At 49.2% G+C, this 21,166-nt stretch overlaps 2 protein-coding genes across 6 annotated transcripts in view; one reads left to right on the plus strand and one right to left on the minus strand.

Annotated features, from left to right (window-relative positions):
- The first annotated feature begins 502 nt into the window (after window positions 1-502).
- CLK3 (CDC-like kinase 3) lies at window positions 503-10,365 on the plus strand. 4 transcript variants are annotated; one of them, XM_010571610.1, is made up of 13 exons: window positions 508-651; window positions 774-830; window positions 3,108-3,315; window positions 5,517-5,610; window positions 5,887-5,953; window positions 6,759-6,875; window positions 7,367-7,533; window positions 7,718-7,812; window positions 8,196-8,325; window positions 8,793-8,875; window positions 9,247-9,326; window positions 9,488-9,578; window positions 9,928-10,365. In XM_010571610.1, the coding sequence occupies exons 3-13, from the start codon at window positions 3,118-3,120 to the stop codon at window positions 10,111-10,113; spliced, it is 1,308 nt and encodes a 435-aa protein (XP_010569912.1). In that variant the 5' UTR covers window positions 508-651; window positions 774-830; window positions 3,108-3,117; the 3' UTR covers window positions 10,114-10,365. The 4 variants fall into 4 exon arrangements, with proteins under 4 accessions (XP_010569910.1, XP_010569913.1, XP_010569912.1 ...); XM_010571608.1 differs by lacking the exon at window positions 774-830 and having other exon boundaries at window positions 503-651; XM_010571609.1 differs by lacking the exons at window positions 508-651; window positions 774-830 and adding an exon at window positions 851-2,831.
- A 778-nt stretch (window positions 10,366-11,143) lies between these two features.
- Window positions 11,144-21,166, minus strand: part of EDC3 (enhancer of mRNA decapping 3) — a 26,797-nt gene continuing 16,774 nt past the window's right edge. For both annotated transcript variants that reach the window (XM_010571613.1, XM_010571612.1), the window contains 3 exons: window positions 17,357-17,510; window positions 15,539-15,756; window positions 11,144-14,433 (listed from right to left, as the gene is read on the minus strand). In XM_010571613.1, the coding sequence (XP_010569915.1) occupies window positions 14,099-14,433; window positions 15,539-15,756; window positions 17,357-17,510 (707 nt within the window). In that variant the 3' untranslated portion in view covers window positions 11,144-14,098. The remainder of the gene's footprint in view (window positions 14,434-15,538; window positions 15,757-17,356; window positions 17,511-21,166) is intronic.

The following is a 21,166-nucleotide window of genomic DNA, read 5'->3' on the forward strand; positions in this document are numbered from 1 at the left end:
GGGCCTGGGCCTGGGCCCGCGCCCGGCCGCTGGCGCTACGTGTAGCCCCGGAGGGGCCCCGTGTCCCGGTGCGGGCAGCCCCCGCGAGGCGGTGCGTGGGCCCTGAGCTCTCCGGTTCCCTTCCTTCGGGACCCTCCCTCACGCTGCCTCCCCCGCCAAACGGCTACCGCCGGTTACGCGGCAGCGGGCCAGGGGCGGTGGAACCGGTTTGTAGTCGGGTTGTTGTAGGGGGGCCGGGGGGAAATAATCCGGTAACGTCCTTACAGCCCCACCGCTTCCCGAGGGGAGGCCTCCAGCTTAAAGTCTTTCAGGCTGCTGAGCTCTTGTCCTCAGGGCGGCCGTTGCCGCGCTTCCTGGTGCCCTTTGGGGTGGTCCCTGTCCGCAGCCCTTCGGGCTGGGGGGGGTGTCTGGTGGGGCAGGGAGGCCCCTTGCCCCCTTCGGGAAGCGGGTCAAGCGCGGAGGGGTGAAGGTGCGAAGAGTCGGAAACCTCTCGTCTCCTCAGATGCATCACTGTAAGAGATACCGCTCGCCAGAGCAGGAGAGCTACCTGGGTCACAGGTGGAAGAGGAAGAGGTCTCGTAGCAGAGACTACGAGGGGAGACTGCGATACCCCCCACGGAGGGATCTCGCCAGGAGATCGCGATCGAGAAGGTAGGAGCGGGTTTGGGCAGAGGGAGGGAGGCCTGCCTGCCAGCAGCCGCTCTGGCAGGCGGGGGAGCGAGCGGGGACGGTTATCTACTAAACCCTAGTCCTCCATTCTGATCGTGTTTCAGAGCCAGCGCTGAGTGGTGGCAGCTTTCATTTCCTGACTGTGGATCAGCTTTAAACCTGTAAATCCCAGGGATGGAAGTAAAGGGCTTAATTGTGTGTGCCCTCCTTTATACATTTCTGTCTCTGCATCTAGCCAAAAGTTCTTCCCAAAGCGATGTCTTTAATATTGATGAGGGAGAACAGCCTGCCCTGGAATCATGTTTCCCAGGTCTAATACTGTGGAGGCATTAAAGTCTTTCTCTCCCGATAACCCACTTCCTTCTGAAAGTATTACAAATCAGATTTAAAGTAACGACACTTTTCCATCACCTACGCTGTCAGAAAGGCTCTGAGCATTGCTAACTGATCTTTCCTGCTTCGGCTCTGGATTTTACCCTTGATCCCCTCTTTGTTCAGCATTTCCACAGGGACAATTAGACACTGGAAGCGGGGTGGATAAGGCCTCTGATAACGGGAGCTGTGGTGAGGGTTCTGGAACAGAGGCGGGAGCACTGATGGGGAGCCGGGTGCTGACGCGTCGGGGTGTGCGACTGAAATAGGCTGGCGGTCCTCGCTGCTCAGTGGTACCGGACCTGGTGCGGTTCCACTGGTTGAACAGGGCAGGTGCAGCCAGAAGGGAGCTGAGTTCATCTTTAAATTCCTGAAATGTTCCACAGATTAATTTCTCTTCTCAGCCTGGCTTTTTGTTTACGTGAAGGAAGCAGATTGTGAAATACAGCTGACACACACAATGGGCTTCTCCATTTTTTCATCTGATGGGTTACGTGGGACAGATTTGGATGAAAACAGGCTTTTGCTAGGTGAAAACCTTCTTGCCCCTTTAGTCTCAGACTCTGAGCCTCTCACAGGTTCGCTGGTCTCCTCCGTATTTTAGGTTGTTATTTCTGAATTCTCTGTATCTTAAAAGTACACACTGGAGTTTTTCACAGAAGTGTGTTTGGAGTTGAGTATTCAGTGTTGCAATGGAGGTGTGGGGGTTTTTGGTGTTTTGGATAGTTCAGCGGTGACCTAGAGCCGCTGCTGTGTTGGGCAGGCAGTTTGAAATTTTATTCTTGAGCCAAGGTGAGATGAACCCACCACATGCATACCTGCGTCCTGTTAAGCTGTCAGTGAGAGAGCTAATTGTTGCCAAAGCAGAGAGGCACAAGCAACAAAAGTTCCTGTTTCCGGACTGAAGCAGCTGCAGTGAGGTCTTGGTTGGAGAAGCCGTTGCTTTTGCTGTCAGCTAGATGACAGCATCGACCTGGCCTGGCGTGTGCCCAGAATGCTCTGTTCATCATTGGAAAGCCAACACGCTGTTCTTATTTCTGAGTTGCAACATCTTCTGTCTAAAATGCAGCTTCTCACTCAGTGATGTGTGAAGCAAGACTTGGAGTGGAAGCTGTTTTATTAGGCCAACTGTAACGGCTGTGGTGGAGAAGACAGTCATGCTTTTGGGGACAGAAGTGGGCCGCTGCTAAGCAATAACCATTTTTGCTGTCCAGTTTGAGAGGTGCCATAACAGTGCTGCCAAGGAAGCATGTGGGACCTGCAGAGCAAAAGGCAGGAGCTGCAGAATTGCAGCTTTATCTCGAGACACTTGCAGCTTGTAGATGCTCGATGCTCGCTAATTGAGGGTGGGGCAGGGAGAGCTGCTCTCTTGGTTAATGTACACACACGGTACCTAAAACTGCATGCACGAAACCAGCTTGTAGATACTCACACAGTGGAGCTTCATGTGAGGTCTTCTGGCCCTTCCCCGTGCAGAGATGAACTTGGCTTAAAGTTTCCCTTACATACTCGCAGCCCTCGGTTGTTGCTAGAGACGCAGGAGCTTGACTGTGCTGTGGAGACCAAATTTTCCTTCTGGCTCTTACTAATGATCTGTTGAGCTGGTGTGCATGTGTACAGTGAAGGCTTGGTGTTTAGGGGACTCCAGTCCCCCTCCTGGGGTGATGACAAGAGCACCGCTGCTGGTTTCAGTTCTCATTTGTTTGAGAACTAATGAGAGGCCTTCCTGGGGGAGGAGAAACGACCTTAGAAAAACACGTGCATAGGGTGGTAGAGGTGGCTTAGATGAGGTAGGCAGCTCAGATTTAGCTCTAAGTGGGTGGTTTCCCCCCGTGGCTCCTTGAAATGTGGGAGTGCCACACCATTTTCTCTTGCAAACTTCCTCCTTTTTCTTAATCTGAGAAGTGGGCAGCATTTGAGCCACAGTGGAGGAGTGGTTTGAAGCTAGGACGCTTGCTGTTGTTTCTCTGCCACTAGGGAGTGGGAGCAAGGGCGCTTAGTTTCAGCGGGACTCTTGCCTTCCGTGCTTTTCCAGGCTTATAAATGCATTTTTATTTGTGCTACAGCCATGACAGGATGCCTTATCACAGGAGATACAGGCGGGACAGCGATGCCTACAGATTTGAAGACCGAAGCCCATCTTTTGGAGAGGACTATTACTCGACCCGCTCACGAAACTGGCGGCGATCCAGAGGCAGAGAGCAGCACCGTCTGAGGAAGCATCAGCATCACTGCCGGAAACGCAGGACCAGGTCTTGTAGCAGTGCCTCCTCGGTGAGTAGCATCCAGAACGAGCTCAGGATTGTTCAGGGTTTTAACTGTTCTTGCCTCCTTTCAGCTCTGAACACTCTGGGTGAGTACCTCTAATCCCCTTTTTTTGTGTTTGTTTTCATTACGTGGAACGTATAGTCCAAAATCTGTGTCTTGTCAAGCGGGAAGCATTTGTAGCTATTGGTTTTTACTAGTCCAGCCCCTGTAGCCTTAATACGTGAGGAAACTAAGCTGTATTCTTTACGGCCGGGGAGGGGATCAGGGAAAGCTTCAAATGGCACACATGTGATAGGCTAACAAGGGCGAGCCTTGGCCGCAGGCCAGTCCAGCTGCTGGGGATCAGTCAGGTTTATACATGGCCGGGGCTTCGCTTCTGCATACTGCTGCTGCTTCTCTGGGGGGTTTTGGTATGCAGCGGTGGTACGGAGCGCTCCTGTGAAGGCATGTTGATTTGACTTTGTGCCAGGATCCTGTACCAGATGGGATCAATCAGCCTGGTTCTCCTGAGTTGTTAGCCCTGTGGTTATTAACCCCTGTCCCACTGTACTCAGAGAAAGGCTTCCACCTTCTGAGGATATGCATGTGTCCTCTTTGCCTATTTCCCCGCAAGTGTCCTTGGATTTCGGCTTCTCTGAAAGCTTCCCTGTTTTCCACCCTGAAATGCAGTATTCCTTTCAAAGATTAACAGGGAATATTTGGCAGTGGGTGGGGAGGCTGGTCCCAGGACCAGGAATACCCTGGAAGTGTTGTGAGGTATCGGACCAAATGTCTCTGCTTCACAGCTGCTCTCCTGTAAGGAATGTTTCCTTCTTTCACACGATTGTTGCTTTTAAATGTTTTTGCAACTAAATGACCGAGTCCTGATCCCTGCAGTTATAGTGGATATCTGCATGGCTGGGAACTTCTGACGGTCTGTTGCTTTCCTCCTTTTATTTCTTTCCAGTTGACTTTTTAATTTTAGTTTTAGAAAGAGCCAGGGTTAATGATGAAAATGATCCAGTGTCGTTTGCGTGTATGCGTGCGATGGTAATGGTGTGCAGGTTTGGGCTGGTGTGATCTAAATCCTTTGAAGTCTCACGGCTGTCTCAAATGTCCTCTCTACCTTCTCCTCCGTTTCAGCTGACCTTTGGGGGTTTGATTATAGCTGATTATTTTGGACTAGCTGTGGGGCGAGGGACATAGAAGAGAAGCCTGATAGAAGCTCGGGCACGGAAATGTAGAGCTTCGTATTAATTTCTTTGGCTGTAGAGATTGTAACTATTTTTAAGGCTGAACAGAAAAAGATCAGGAATTAGGGCAGCTTGCTTTGTGGACACTGGGTCCTTTCAGGAACGTTCGGCTGGTTTTCCAGTAGAAGCTAGCAGTAGCAGGGGTGAAATGTGACCTCATACCTTCAGTGGATGCCTGAAGCGGAGTGAAAAGTTCCCTCAGGATTAATTTAACTGTCCTGTTCCTAAAGTTCTCCCAGGCTCAAAATTGCATCCTGAGGCCGATGTGGAACACCGGGTCTGTTTGCAGCCAGTTGGGCTTATGGATTTAGGATCAGTGTGGTAGTTGGTTCTGTCAAGGAGGGAAGGGCTGGTTTGTAGCCAGGGCAGGACACGGCTCTGGGTAGCTGGTGATCTATTAACCCAGGTACAAAAGAGCAGGCTACACAGAGGGAGAACTGCTACTCTGGCTTCTACTGGACAGCTTGTCCAAACCGACAGCTTGTATACCCCTCGTCACGTTTGCCAGCGGAGAAAATGACGTTCTTCTGGCAAAGCCCTCCTTCTTCTTGTGCCTCTGTCAGCATCCGCCAGTGCTGCGGAGGAAGCTGCTCCCCTGTGGGGAATGGTGGTGCCAAGCCAAAGCCACCTTAACACTGGAACTTCCCAGCTGCTGCTTCCCTTCAGAGAAGAGGGGGGCATTTTCTTGCCTCAGAGGTGGCGGCACCAGAGGCTGTAGCTAATGAGAGAGTTTTCTTTACATACCTGTAGCTGTTGATTACTTTTCTGTTTTGAAGTTAGTTTGTGTCTTGACGTGTCCCTTGCAATATCCCTATCGTTATATATGCTGTGTGCCTTATGAAATGCTGGGATCTGGAAAATCCAACCACCGACGCACCGTCATCTCCACCTTTGAATGACAACACAATCCTGCCACTCGGAACTGCCCGCTGTGCGTGCTTGGTCGTATGCCGTTTCGGGGGGCGGTGTGTACAGAGAAGCCAACAGAGCAGTAAGCGCAGCAGGAGCGTGGAAGATGACAAGGAAGGCCACCTGGTGTGCAGGATCGGCGATTGGCTTCAAGAGCGATGTACAGCCACCTTTCGTAAAACTTTACCTCTCTACTTTCTATCCCCATGTTAGACGAGATCTCTCGTATTGTACTGGAGGGGTCTCTAGTGTTTTATTGCTTATAAATGGACTGACCAGTAAATTGCTTGAGGCAGACAATAGACACTTGAGTTTTAAAAAGAGTGTAGCAGTGAGAGACATTTTTTTGCTTTGACATTTTATTGCTGTGAAATTGCAGGACCTCAGCTCTTGCCAAGCCTCTGAACTTGACATCCGCTCCTGTTTTCTCTCCTAGATGAAATTGTCGGCAGCCTTGGTGAAGGCACTTTTGGCAAAGTGGTGGAGTGTGTGGACCATGCCAGGTGGGCGTCTTTCCCTTCCAGATAACTCGTCTGTCCCTTGTGCACCAAGCCCAGATAATCACAAGCCTGGCAGGATTAACCACCACCAGTTTTGTCTGGGCCTGGGACTCCACTGGACCAAACTGTTGTCACCTTCCACTTGTTGCTATGGTAGAAGCTATTTCTTATAGCAAGTGGAAAGGGACCTGGTTCATACCTCAGCCCCCTGAGTTTGCAGGCTGTGCTGTTAAGGGAAGCAGGGGAGTTTGTTCAGTGGCTGAGGGCTTTGGCACAGGCTGTTCTACTGCAGTGAACTCTGACTGAGGGATTGGCCAGGCACGTGGGGAAAGTGGCATCTTAATCTGCTGGGGTACTTCTATTTTATTTATTTTTTTTTTTTTTTTAACCTCTGCTGTGATTACACTTGACCCCTGTCTCTTCCTGACCTTTTGTCTGGCTCCGAGCTGCTGGGATCTCGTGCCTCCTCCGAAATCTCTCTGGCACAGTTGGAGAGGGGAGGTGGCTGCTGGACTTGCAGTGACCTTGCGGACTGCTGTGTCAGGGAATGGTGTGCTCACAGAGCTGTCTGCAGCTCTCTTTGGAGTGTTACCCAGCAATAGTCTTTCGCTTCAAATTACCTACTGGTCAAGCAGCATAAATCTTTGGCAGACCTTGAGAGAGCTTTGTTGGGACCCAGAAACGACTAAGCCTTTTAACACAGGAAAACGGGACTGGAGTAACTGGGATGTGCCCTCTCTCTGTGGACTGAGGAAATGCGTACGTAGGGTTTTTCTCTGACTCCATCCTTTTGTCTCTTCCCTTACAGAGGCAAATCTCAGGTGGCACTGAAAATCATAAAAAATGTTGGAAAGTACCGAGAAGCAGCCAGGCTGGAAATTAATGTCCTGAAAAAAATCAAAGAGAAGGACAAGGAGAACAAATTGTAAGTTCCTGCAAGACTCCTGGGTAGTCAGTACCACGTTCCTTCCAGACAAGCGGTCTGCTTGGGCGATATCCAAAGAAACACAAGGCTGAGGACTGGAATACCTGCTACTTGCCTCCTGCATGGGGGAAAACCTGTCTCATTCCTCTGTGTTTTGGAAGAAGAGAGTCTGTCTCTAGTTCTACTGAACACTTGTTTACTTAAACTCTTAACTGACATGCCAGGTGATAGTGAGGAAAAACTAACTAGAACTTTTCCAACAACCACCTGCTGCCTTGTCCCACTTGCACTGGAGATCTCTAAAGGTGGTTGAGCAAAGTGGGGAGCGGGGTGTCTGTCTGGTGTACACAGAGGCATTGCTGTGCTTCTGAGTCAGCTGGCTTGGAGCTTTTGCTCACCAACCACTTCTGAAGTCACCAGAAACAGGGAGAATGACTGTTCTGTTGAGTCCCTGAATGATGGTTAATCCTCATGTCTTTCTCTCTGCACAGCTTGTGTGTCCTGATGTCAGACTGGTTCAACTTCCATGGCCACATGTGCATTGCCTTTGAGCTTCTGGGCAAGAACACTTTCGAGTTCCTGAAGGAGAATAACTTCCAGCCATACCCTCTCCCTCAGATCCGGCACATGGCCTACCAGCTCTGCCATGCCTTGAGATGTAAGTCACCCAGGACCAGCCTTCCTCGGCAACAATGTCTCACCAGAATGGGTTGGGAGGGAGCTGAGAAGGAGTTGGCTTGGCTGAAAGTGGCGCTTTGATGGGCAGAGTTGTATGGGTGCTTCAGTGTGTGGTTCTTATAATTTTTTTTTTTTTCCCTCTCTCGTCTTTGCGACTTGTGCAGTTTTACATGACAACCAGCTGACTCACACTGACCTCAAGCCAGAAAACATCTTGTTTGTCAACTCGGATTTTGACACTCTGTACAATGAGAAAAAGGTGGGTTATGTCCAAAAGAGAAGTGAATAGATCAGGAACAGCCTGCCTTTCCCTCCCTGCAGAAATTGGATCTTCCCTGTTCCATACACGCCTCACAGGGCCTTACAAGTCCATTTAGTGGGAACAAACTGGAAGTTGGGCCTCCTCTTTCTCCCATGTCTTCTAAAAGCCCTAAGACTGCTTCAATAGCTCCAGTCCATCAAGTGAAGTGTTGAGTGGCCTTCCTTAACACTGATCTGAGATGTAAAGAGCTCAGAGCTTCACTGGTATAATCCTGTCTGATTAGTAGCACAGGCATGGCACTTCTGGGGTCAGAGGGCTCCTCTCAAAGCCTGGTGTAATCCTGAACCAGCTATTATGAGGACTTCTTTGTTTGCTTACAGAGCTGTGAGGAGAAATCCATTCGGAACACAAGCATTCGTGTGGCAGACTTTGGAAGCGCCACCTTCGATCACGAGCACCACACCACTATCGTGGCTACCCGGCACTACCGTCCACCAGAAGTGATTCTGGGTGAGTACTGCTGGGGTTTTGGGAGTCTCAGATGGGTGGAGGAGAGCAGTTGCCCCAGGGATGCTGCAGGATGATGCTGTCTAGAGGAAAACCAGCTTGAGAGCACTCCAGTTCTTGGGGACAACCTGTTCCATGCATTGCTGCGACACCACCTCAGTGGTTCTGAGGTCCTGACTGTATGGAAGGTATTCAAGTGCAGGCCCTTGACATGGAGTGCAGAAAGCTGAGGAAGGCCTGTGAGACTCTGAGAGCGCTCAAATTGGTTCCAGGGGAATGTGGAGTCAGCATAAGCTGAAACAGAAGCATCTGGGGGAGACCTGACAGTCCTCTTGCCAGTGTGCAGCACCGGAAGGTGCACAGATAACTTGTAGGTCTGTCTTCATTAATCTCTGCAGTTTCAACCAGGAACTAGTAGAAATCTAGTGTGACTTGTTGAGAGCACAGAGTTAACTTGATTCTCTTTGCAGAGCTGGGCTGGGCACAGCCATGTGATGTCTGGAGTACCGGCTGCATTCTGTTTGAGTATTACCGTGGCTTCACGCTCTTCCAGGTACAATTCTTGCAAGAGGCATTGTACCCTAAGAACCCTTAATGTCTAAAAGGGCTCAAACTTAGGTGAAGGGAGGGGAAATGCAGATCAGGCACTAAAAATCAGAATCTGAGTTTGAAAATGAGCCCAGGAAAACTCACAGTTTGAGGACTCATCCCTTGCTGGAAGGACAAGGTTCAGATCACTTCTGCTTTCTTCACTGTGCTGGTGAAGAACAGAAAAAAATCAAGAGAGGAAGCAGAGGTGCACAGAGCCTGCATCATTCCTGATGGAGGCTTGTCTCTTCTTCCCCTGTACAGAAGGGGGACAGACCTTTTGTCATCAGATCTCCAAGTTCTGAATGAATGCACCATTGCTCTTTTCCTTTGCAGACCCATGAGAATCGTGAGCATCTTGTCATGATGGAAAAAATCCTCGGGCCAATTCCATCTCACATGATCCACAAAACTCGGTAAGAACATCTTCCTGAACCCAGACAGTCCAGTCAACAGTTTGTGGCCAATTACTCAGGATACCAATTCTCTGTCCTCACACTGGGTGTAACCATGGGAGATGATGTGCTGGAAGTATGTCCCATGAGTGGCCTTCCTGAATGCCACCTTTCTTTTCCAGGAAGCAAAAATATTTCCACAACGGGAACCTGGTATGGGATGAGAACACGTCTGATGGGAGATACGTCCAAGAGAACTGCAAGCCCCTGCGGGTAGGTGCAGCTTTGTGGCTGGCAGAGGGCTGGCTGTGTTGCGAGGCTGAACTGCTGTTCCCTTCCCCGGATCAGCGGTGCAGGGCTTAGGGATGGGAATTTCCCTTAGTAACTGGCTTTTACAGAGCCCCTGACTCGCATCTGCAGCAACTGGAGTTTATTGGTGTGGCTGAAGCAGGACGGGTAGTAGGGAATCGGAGGGATGCTGTACTTCAGGATGGGAAGCCTGGAGAGAGGAGACAGATGTTGTCTCGCTGTATATCACAAAACTAGGGCTTAGGGTTCAGTCCCTGTTGTACCAGAGTGCTACACCTCTCTCTCCCTGTCTCCCCCTGCCCTTCTCTTTCAGACGTACATGCTGCACGACTCGCTGGAGCACGCACAGCTCTTTGACTTGATGAGGAGGATGTTAGAATTCGACCCTTCCCGGAGGATCACGTTCTCAGAAGCCCTCCTGCATCCCTTCTTCACTGGCCTCTCTGCAGAGGAAAGGATGCTGTGCGGTCGAGGTGCCAGCCGGGACCTGAGCAGATGACAGCTGGGAAGGGTGTGATGCCTGCTGGATTTGTACATACGGGATCGGTCTAGCCTCTGCAGTTCAGCTCCCCTTGCTCTCTTCTCCCAGAGTTCAGAGGGGCTGGGGCACTGTGACAAGGACCCTGGGTAGGGGAAGGGAAGAACAGCTACATTGGAAAGCACAGATTTGTCTATTTATATGTTGTAAAGTTAAAATAAAGTGTTTCTTATTGTTTGATACTTCCCTTGTAGGCAGGTGTAGGGTTCTCTTGCTCTGAGCTTTGCCTTTTCTGCAAAGGAAGCTGGAGATGTTGAAAAATTAACTGGAAACTAAGCAGCAGGAAGCTTTGCTTCACTGGAGGGCAAAAAGTGAGGGTGAGTGGACCGAACTCTCCCTGCCCTTGCTCCTCTGAACAGTGCAGAGCAGTAGGAAGGCTTGCTCCAGCTGTGGCATCAGGCCACAATGATAGTGGACAAATAAATAGCTGCACACAAATAGCACACATGAATAGTTGCACTTTATTTCAGGGCATTCCCCCAGTAGTGGCAGGAATTAGTCGTTACAAACATTAGGTCACAAATGGAATATCAAGCAGTGACATAGTGCTTCTTCACATGTTAGTGACCAGAGCAGCACTTGCAGGCAGTTCCTGTGATGGTGGTTAAGGTTGTGGGTAGAAACTATCATCTCAAACACAGCTAAAAAAAGTGTTCCATTCTTTGAATTAACTCTGACAATGTGGGGAAGGGGAAGAAGAAGGGACCCAGACCCCTTTCTGGGTCTCTGAGTGCTCCAGAAGAGCTCACATCTGCACAGAAGATGCCTTTCACATGAGTGAGGCCGGTACTTCCTCAAGTAAGCCTTTGTATCTGAGGGAAAGTACAGCCAAATACCCAAATCTACTCTCTTCTCCAGAAGGTGAGCACAATGTCACATTTAACCATGCCAAACACAGCCCAAAGCTGCCTGCTGCGCCCTAAACACTGCACAGTAGGGATTGGGAATCCCTTTCCTTACATGAGGGTTGTGCAAGACCGCTCACTTTTTTTTTTTTTTGCTTAAACCTGGGGAACCCTGTTGCTGCACAGCTGGCAATGCACAGGACCTTAAATGCTTTCTGGAGCAGACCTGATCCTAGCTGCCATCCCTGCAAAAAAACATCTTTACCTGGTTCAGTGCCCTTCCTCTGGGCATGTAACTTCAGCCAGTGGCACAGCAGTGTAGAGGCAGAAAAGGACCCTGTGATGAAGCCTTGAGTATTTCTACACTGCTAGCGCTCAGTGTGTACAATCTACAGTTTAATAGCCAAACCCAGAAGGGGCAAGGAAAGCCTGCAGCCTGGTTCAAGGAAAGCAGAAATTGAAACAGCAAGTTCTCTTACCAAGTGTCTTGAGCAAGGAAAGTGAAAATAAGGGGACTAAAGCTAACACTGTACTACAGCAACAACCAGGGGACCAGTCATCCACCTTTTTAAGCCAGCTGCTGCTCCCTCTGCCTGGCTAAAGATTAGATGAAGCCGAAAGAGCTGAGAAACAAAAAAGGCAGAGGGAAGCCTCACAGTTGTATTTTAAATGACCAACCCCATTGCTATCCCTTCCCAGTGCAGCCAAGTCAGAGCCAAAGCTTGTTAAATGCCACTACAGTTCTAGCTGAAACATAGCTCACCTGAGGAATAGGTGCTTCGGCTTTGCCCTTTCTATGGAAGAGGAACCACTCGAGGGCACAGCTACACCCCATCACAGCACTGACACAAGTCACCGAGCCCCTCCGTGTGAGTGCTAAGGCCACTCAACATAAGCCAGTGGATGCGGTTCAGTCATCTAGCCCTCAGCAGGGAAAGCAGCTCAGGGGAACCAGGGGTCCAGACACAGAAAGGGGCAGAGCCCTTCATCCTGCTGAGGTAGATACGGCAAGGTGCAGGCAGTTTGGCAGGGAAAGAGACCTCAGGCAGCTGTGGGGGCAAGCCCAGCGCTCACCAGCCTCCTGTCATACAGGCTGAGTCTTACCCCATCGCTCCACACTTCCAGGCAGTATTAATTGCTCAATTGCTTCTTTTCAACCAGGCAAGTCTCTTCCCTCCTCCTCTGATATGCTTGGCCTTTGTTCTAAGCAGATGAAAGGGAAAGGCAAGTGCCTGATCTGTAAATCCTCACCACTCGGAGCACAAGTGGGTCAATAGGTTTGCTAAGTGGGACTCTACCTGCTTAGCAGAGCACAGCCTCAGAGCAGCTACAACAGTAGGTGACCATTTCCACACATCCCTGCACTTCAGCCTCAGAAGGGATCCAGCTCCCCTGGAGAAAAGGAACCGCTTGAAGCTCTGAAGCTCTCCCAGATGCCAGAACAGGGTCTGTGCAAGGTTTAGGTACCTGCAGGAGCTCTGGGGACAGGTAAGGTAGCAGAAGAGCAGCATAGCTCCAAGCGCTGCCCGCGCTCACGGCACCGGGAGCAAGCAGGGAGCCGAGCGCCTCTTTGCAAAAATAGGGCCCCTGCCTCGCATCTGCCTGGCTCCTCTGAAGAACAACTTGCCCCTTACGGCATGTCCTGCACCGCTCTTCCTGGGTCAGTGGTACAGCACTTCCCTGGGTCAGCTACCAGGTGCAAAGCCTTCAGAGAGCACGCACAGAGCCAGCGCGATGGATTCCCAAAGCCAGCTAGCTGATGGTTTCTCAGCTTGTCCCTGCTCTAGGCACTGCACCAAGGCTCCACTGGGCCAACAAACATTGGGCCAACAAAATCAACGCAGGAAAAGATAACCCAACGCTTCCCAGCAGCGCATGGCAAGCGAGTGCGGCACAAGAGCAGTCAGCAGAGCAACCTGGGGCAGATCCCCTACAGTAATTCAGACAAGAGCCTCCTGCCATACCCCACCAGGAGGGCAGCAGCTCTCACCACACCATCTCCTGCAGGCAAACAGGACTGTGTGAGCTGAGGACCCAAGTTGTCCCAGCACACGGGTGCACAAACACAAGCCCACCCTATACACAGGCTTTGAGCCCAAAGAGAATGAACAGATCCATGACCTATTTCCCAAACCACACTGAGGGATACTGGAAACACTGGAGGGAACTTACCCAAACATCACCTGCACCACACACCACGCAACAAAGTCAGAGTCACGCTGCCCTGCTTCGCTATGCTTTCCCTGATTCAGCCATCCACCGTGCCAGAAAGAAGAAAGAAAAAACAACCCCAAAACCCCACAACTATCCTGCAAAAGTTCTTTTCCAAAACATGCCTTAATCCCATAGACCTGGGCTTCACCCACCAACTGAACAAACAAAAAGCCAACAGAGTATATAAGCAAGTAAGGCCTAGCTGAGGACACCGGTGTTCCCAGAGCATGTGCGACCTGAGAGCTTCTGGCTCTTGACACAAGCTTTCTGAAGAGGGAACGCTCTCCTTGAGGGGCTGGAGGGTCCAGGAGGGAGAGCGAGCTACAACTGCCTTCAGGAACATAAAACAGGGGAGGGGTGAGTCAAAAAGAACAATGGAACGAAACCAAATCCTCCCTCCCGGTATGACTGCAACAGAAAGTATTTCTACACAATCAAGGGGTGCTGTTCCTACCAGGACGCCCTTGCTGGGTCTATTCGCCCAAAAGAACAGAAACACATCTTCAATCTCCAAACCACCCATCACTTGTACCCCCTCCACGTACACCCCCTCATTAAACAGCCTCCTGGCCAGGCCTGGGCAACAGAGGCCACCTTTGCCAGGGACAGACACCATCTTCCTGCGTGTTCCCTTCATACAATGGCACAAGAGAATGAAAACAGCTTTGCAGGAACATTCGATTCCTTCTTTTTTTTTTGTTTCATTTTGTGATTATTCTTTTTTTTTTTTTTTAAATACGCAATGTTTCTTCTGGAAGGAAAACTCTCCAGAACTTCACATCCTTAAGGCGTCACGAGTTTACTAGTCAGGATCCACTGGACAGCTTATTTGACAGACCTCCTCCTTCTCTCTTCTCTCCCTTCAGAGCCGTGGGGTTGGACAGGCTCTAAGTGGAGTGCAGGGGGATGACGAATTTGCAGCCGAAGGGCGAGTGGTAGTTTATTCCCACTTCTTGAAAGACCTTCTGGGGAATGCCAATGTCACAGAGGTACACACGCCCTGCCCTCTCACCCAGGGGCAGGGGCAGGCCCAAGGCCAGCGACCACTTGGCATCGATACCCTGCTCCATTTCATTTATCGGAGGGTCTATGCTGAGGACGGGTGCCCGGTTCTGGTTGGCCCAGTCCACAACTGCTTTGTACCAAGGCTGATCTCTCAAAAAGGCATTTTCATGACAATCCAGGCAGTTGATCACCAGGTCAACAGGGGTATCTGGGAGATCTGAAAGAAACACAAACACCGCTGAGGACCAAACTGAAACCATGAACTAAGGCTCAGTGCATTCCGTCTTTGCACTGCCAGCAAATTTTTCTTTTTTGCCTCCAGCATGCACAGTCTCACTGCATACAGTCTGGCTTTACCTGTTGTTGCTGCCGTCCTGCAAAAGACACCAACGCCAATATTTAAAAGCTCTTTAGCACTCCAGAGAACGTTCAGACTCTCAGATACAAAATCTCATCAAGTGGTCAGCACTTGAGCAGCCCCAGATGCTGCCACTGAGCAAGCTCACCAGCCCAGGCAAGCAGTGGTGCTCTCCCTCCATTGTAAAAGGATCACTTTATATTCCGCAAACTGAAAAAAAGGCCTATTTTTCCTGCAACACATCAACCACCTCTGCTATGGAAAGGCAGCTTGTGTGCTGCACTGCTGCCTGCCCCACTGACCTCCATTGATCTCACTGCACTCACCTGCTCTGTACCACATCTGCTGCATTCCTCTTACCTGATGGACCACAAAGTCCTTGGTGCAAGGACACCTCTTCTATAACAGGCAAGTAGCTCAGCCAGCGCAGCCCTCTGTGCCAAAACATTGTGCAGTGCCCTAATTCCCAGGTTTGTTTCTCCCAAGAAGTTTAAATGAACCCAGTTTGAAAACACCGCTGGTGAAATGACAAACAGAAGCCAGCTCTGTCACAGAAGATGGAGCATCAGTTTATTCTAGGAAGTACTAAGATCTGAATTTTGACAGCTGCTGGGACTAGTTCAGCAAAGCTGTCTGCTTGGTTTGAAGCAGCAGTTGGATGCTCATTTACTTGCAGTTTCAATATGCTGAACAAGGAAGGCCTTTATCCTAAGAGGATGGCTGGTCTGAATCAGATCCATACAGCAGCTCTTCCATATTTGTTCATACAGGAAACATCTGTACCAGCACAACTGCTCCACTGTTGAACCTCTTGAGTCTCTGCTGTCCCGCCAGCCTCCGACCAGCCACCTGCCTATGGCGGTGCCACTAGATGGTGCCACCGGACAGGGCAGGCACTGGGAAGCTGAGAGGCACAGGTCTCTGCAAGGGTGGCAGAGAGCAGATCTGCTCCTCAGTCGCTTACCTTTGACGCTGGACACCTGCTGGCCTTGCGTCTTGCTGAAAAGGTTCAGCTCGTTGGTGATGGATTCCAGCATCTTGACAAAGTTGGGTAGGAAAAGGATGACGTGGACATCGTGGTTGGAGAGGTGCCGTCCGCAGCTGATCCCCTGGGCTCCCTTCACGTGGGGGCCGCACAGCAGGGCTACCGTGGGCCGCTGATGCACGTTCTTTGGATTCAGCCTAAAACGCAGACAAAAGGGGACTGTTAGTAAACCCAACAACATCTTACCTTCTTCCTGCAAGAGAAAAATCAGTAAAATGCAAATCGACAGGTGTTTTGCAAATCTTCCGTTGCCTCTGAAGAAGGAACCCACATCCTTTTGTAGCGCTGACACTAGAGAGCTGCTCTGCTTGCATGTTCCCTTCAAGACTTCCTTGCACCCGCAGCAGAGTGCACAAGGTCTCAAGTCTATCCTGGCTCATCATGAAGCCAACTTGTACTTTCAAAGCAGGGGGCATTTTCACTGTTCATGTAGCAAGCCTGAATCCAATGCAGTTTCACTTTTAGGAGGCTTTTTTTCCTCTTGCCCTCTTTGATTTTAGAAGAAAGCTAACTATACAACCTTAAAAACATGGGGTGAGTTACCCCGTCAGCAGAGCCACAGTTAGAAAAAGAAGAAAAATAATTTCTACTCCCCAAGCCTCAGTAACTGCAAAATAAAGTTGATTTATTTAAATTGCCTGCAAGCCATCAAGGGTGGCTTACAGTAGGAGTTTCAGCTGATAGGGTCAATGCTGCCTGGTATGTCATCACTTACTGCTCTCAAGTAAGCGCTCAGGTCCTGGTAAATTACTACTGAACAAACAGATGGAGACTTAAGCCTTACCTTGCATTTCAAGAGCAAATAATTTGGAGCAACTATCAACAACATAAAAATACACGTGCAATTGTCTGCCCACATCAACTACAATAAGTACAGGCACAGAGCAGACCCCTTCAAAAAAGTCAGCACATATATTCATGTGAAAAGCAGTAAGTGCACTCCAAGCCTGCTAGCAAACTGGGCCCTCCAAAAGAGCAGGATATTCTCAGTTTAGGTGTGGATGCCTGAAAGCTAATTTATCACTGTGAAAAGCTAAGCAGCACTTTGTTTTCATGAACTGAATTTTGGTTTTATTGATATTATTAAACTGTAACATGTAAAAACAACAAAGGAAAGGTTTACTTTTTTGCAAAAAGGACGAGCTCGCTAGATATTCTGCAATGGTTTAATCTGCCTTGAGCTACACCTGTGCAAAGCTCAGTTCCCTGAAAAAATTCCCAGTAAGTGGAGAGAAAAATCTCAGCTCTGTTTTGTCTTTGACTCAAGAGACACTTCTGCTTCTGGGACACAGGAGCCAAAAAGAAACCCTTAGTAAGTCATTCATCCAAGATGGTATGTTCAGCCAGCCCTTTCCTAGAGAGACTAGAGAGGGGGAAAAAAGCTGTGTGAACATGGAAACCTACTGTAAATCTTCCTCCCGCTTCAGAAGCCTGAGCCTCACACTTGTTTTCATGATTATTTGGAAACAGGCCAATACACAAGCTACAACACAGGTCTGCAGAACATTGGGATGAGTTTTTTCTTTCAGAGGCAAGGAAGGCAGAGAGGTGACAGCTGCTTCCAGCTGCAGGACCACTGAGGGACTACTGCAAGCAGCAAGCAGGCATCCACATTACATTGACCTCAAAGGTAAGCTCTCAGCCTCTTTTACCTCACCCCCACTTAGCGGAACAAGATAAGCTGAGCTCTGCTTAGAGGGGGCAAGGCCACAACAGAGTGAAAGGGAACAACTTTACCTGTTGGGTCCCCCAAGGAGGCTCAGGGCCATCTGACTCGCGCACACTCCCGTCATCTCCAGCCTCCGCTCCAGAGTCAGCCCGTGCTTCTCAGCAACCGACAGCAGCTTTTTGTGAAGCTCGTAAGACACACTTGGAACAACCAGCCCGGAGTCTAAGGTTCAAAGAGAGGGGAAGGAGGAAGAGAGAAATGGGTATAATGAGAGACTTTTCCAGAACGCTGCAGACTGCTAAGGTTTTATATAACAGCACTTTGAAATAATGACAGTGAAAAGGCTTATTAGCTGTTACCAAGGGTCTGCTTAACCCAGTAATCCAGGTTCCTTCTGAGACCATCAAATTAATCCAAACTAGCGCATCAGAGTCAGTTTACTCTGAGTGAAGCAGAGACAGCTAAACGGAACTACTGGGCTTGAAATAATATGCTTCCACAAACATTCAGCAGGCAACTGGCAATTTTAGCAACACATGGACTGAGAAGGCCTTTTTGACTTATGGACTGAATATTAAGTTCTTTCTTAATGGTCTCCAGGCCAGCAGTGCTTTAATCCACACCCATGCCCAAACACATGTAACTGTTCCTAATCACTGTGAAAGTCAGAAGAGAAGCTGTGAACCAGATTTCCCACCAAAAAAGCTTGGATGCATTATGCTTCCTTACATCGGTAGTGACCAGCCCCAAAATTCCAGCCCCTAATCCACATATCACAGCAAAACAAGACATCTCACACTTAATAGGTAGGTGTCCCCACCACCTGAGCTGAGCTGTGCCAGAAGGGCTGGCTTCAGACACAAAAGCTGAATCACGATACACTGAAGCAGCAGGGGAATGATGTGGCTAAAAGAATAAAGTCTGTAGAAAAATACTTCTCAGACATTTTTGACAGCCTGGTCTGTGAGCCACGAAATGCTCCAGCATGTGGATCGAGGGAAAACAAACAGAGGTTTTGTTAAGTGCTGAGAACAGCACCTGCAGTAAGCAGCAATACAATCCTTCCCACTCACTTCTGCAGCAAGCTTGCCTGGAATCAGCAGGTAAGAGAAACACAGACCTGAATAACTGTTCTGGCTGATTCTTTATACTTTCCTTCTCTAAGCAGGCCAAGCTGGCACTGACTTCACAGAAATAAACCCTGCAGTAACATCTGTAAAGTCTCCTGGAAATAAATACAGAGGGTTCCTTGCCACCAAAATGCAGCTCACTCTAAGGGGAGCCACAGCAATTTTTTGGTGGTGTGTTGAAGAGTGGAGGACAAGGAAACTGAAAATAATTACTTATGGTATATGGAGAGAGAAGGGCAAAATGTAAGCAGCAGGTGAGAAAACTGCTGCAGCTGCCAGGCAGATATCCCTGAGTATCTTCAGCCACAGAAATCAGCCTCTTTATTCTAACTTTTCTCCAGAATAATTCTGATATCCAAGGCCCTTCGCTCTGTTTGAGGATTTGCACCTATGTAGAATCAAAACCACACACTGTTCTTCCCTTGAAACATCCTCCTGCAAGGCCTGGATGTCCTTAACTGTCTCCCAGCTAAGGAGCAGCACAATTTAATTCCCTCCCCATACGGGATGGCTACATAGCTGGAACCCAGCTGCAAGAAAAGCTCTCAGATCCTTCTGTTCACATCATTCATAAGCACTGCTCTGACCTAAACAAGCAATCCCAGCAGAGTCCAGCTGAGCAAGGGCTCTATGAATTTACTGTTAGTTCCTACTCTGGGACAGGCAGATGAGATGCATGGGAGTCAGGCACGAAGGGTCAAAAAGGTCCAGGACTCAGACCAATGCCTGCTACAGCTCAGGCACAACGCCAATATCAGGCCCAAAGCAGGAACTCGATCCTTCCATCAGCACGCTCTGCTTCTGTGGTGTTCAACGGCCAGCAGCCCTGACTCACCCTCACACTCCCATCAGCTGCTCCGCCTTTGAACTTGGGGTGACAGCAGCCACCCGGGTGCTCATTGCAGCCTAGCGCCGAGCAGCACAGCAGGGCTCGGACCGCCTGTGCTAATGGGAAAGAGTCGTGGGAACATGACATGGCCCAGTGAAAATGCTCTGCAGCGATATGACCTCAAAGGGGAGCAGCCACAGCATACGCATCTGCTCAGAGAGGAAACCTAACAGTTACTTGTGGGCTCGGGCTCTTTTGCAGACAAAAAAACAACAAGAACCAGTTGTAACAAGCAAGTGCTATATTCAAATGAGAAAAGCAGCATGTATTTTAATTGTGAGGAATTATTTGTACTACCATATTTCCCCAGGGTGCCCCAGTCACAAACCACCAAGTCAAGCTACAGCGGAAACTGCAGGTTTCGTACATCTTGAGGTTTTCAGAGTCAAATCTGAGGTATTCCTGCAAGGTAACAGTAAAACGTTGTGGCGTAGATCCTGCTGAATCCTTCTGACCTTCATTTCTGAACTCACTGGCTAGTGCTTTGCAGATACAGAGGGCCCAAACACATTCAAACACTTGACCTTGCATGCTAACCGCTGATTAAGCTACCTCTGCTAATGGTCTTTCATTACATGCAGCACACATGCAAGCATGCACATTATCAAAGTCATTTCAGACTCCTGATAGCAGCCGCTGAACATTTGGAGTCATAAGCCACTAATAATCCTAAGCCCGTCACACTAGTCACGCACCTGCCCTGTGTTCACACACCCTCTTAGCCTCCAGAGTCACGCAAGGCTCGGCTCTGCCTCTTTCCCATTCATATTTTTGCTACTTCATCAGGTCTTGTTTTTCAAGCTTGAGGGAGGACTTGGAATGAGTGACCTGAGGTCAGGATCTCTCCAAACAGTTTGATGGGATGCATCCTCTGCTAACCTGAAACAGGGGGCTCCCAAACTGTACTTTTGCTCCTTCTGAACTGTGGGACCACAAATTCCCTGCTTAAATTTTGCACAAACTCCCCAAACTAGAAGGGTGAAACAGTTGATCTATACTCTGTATCTACCCAATTTAGTATGACTGTTGCCAACGTCTTCTCTGTAACCATTTACATCTTTCCCTCAACCACTTCCCCCAGACCACGAGCTTTAGTAAACCTGCATTTACCATCAGCTAGATGCAACTCAGTGCCCAGCGGGTTAACACAAAGGGGGTTACTGGGAGGCAGCAGAGGCAGGAGATGAACTTGCATTTAGCATGCCAGTGCTACACTTTGTCCTAATTGCTCCCTCTCAGGAGCAGGCTTAAATGCCAAGAGAACTTCCCTTCTTCGCACTCACGCAAGGTCCAACCAGTCAGACTGGCTTATCAAAACCAGGCTGAGGGAGTTAAATAAACTCTGGCAGAAAGCAAAGCAATCAAGGAGGCGACGTGTAAACCCACAAACAATAACACTACTGCAACAAAACTGAACTCCTGCCAACTTTAATTATGTTTGGGTTGGACAGTGCATCTTTATTGTTCAGTAATGAAGGTAATAAAATAAATTAGCTCAGGCCTTTTAATATTAAATAAATGTATTTTACAGCTGCCTGGGAAAAAAAAAAGGCAGATATAGACTAAACAGTTTTGTGACACGCAGAGTATTGCTGAAGTCTGATTAAACATGAAGTATTCTCCATTTATGAGGCACACTCTGTCCTGGGCACTACAACTGTGAACAAGTTCTCTCCTTGAGCTTCACTATGCAATGCTACACACATACTGGTTGGATTAAAACACCCTATGCCAGCAGAAGGACTGAGCTAACTCTCCAGAAGTTAACGAAATTAGAGTTTTTCCCCAAACAAGCCCAAAGCAATGTTGCAGTCAGAAATCCAAACACCTCCCATGCTTGCAGTTGCAGGAAAAAAAAA

This window comes from Haliaeetus leucocephalus, unplaced genomic scaffold (assembly GCF_000737465.1).
Source record: "Haliaeetus leucocephalus isolate CR32 unplaced genomic scaffold, Haliaeetus_leucocephalus-4.0 Scaffold339, whole genome shotgun sequence".
Classification (NCBI taxonomy): domain Eukaryota; kingdom Metazoa; phylum Chordata; class Aves; order Accipitriformes; family Accipitridae; genus Haliaeetus; species Haliaeetus leucocephalus.

Bases quoted from the DNA above. Each gene is read 5' to 3' on its own strand.
- CLK3 (XM_010571608.1), top strand. From the start codon at position 503: ATGCATCACTGTAAGAGATACCGCTCGCCAGAGCAGGAGAGCTACCTG. The intron at 7,813-8,195 runs GTGGGTTATGTC...GTTTGCTTACAG, and splicing joins CTCTGTACAATGAGAAAAAG to AGCTGTGAGGAGAAATCCAT. The intron at 9,327-9,487 runs GTAAGAACATCT...TTTCTTTTCCAG, and splicing joins CACATGATCCACAAAACTCG to GAAGCAAAAATATTTCCACA.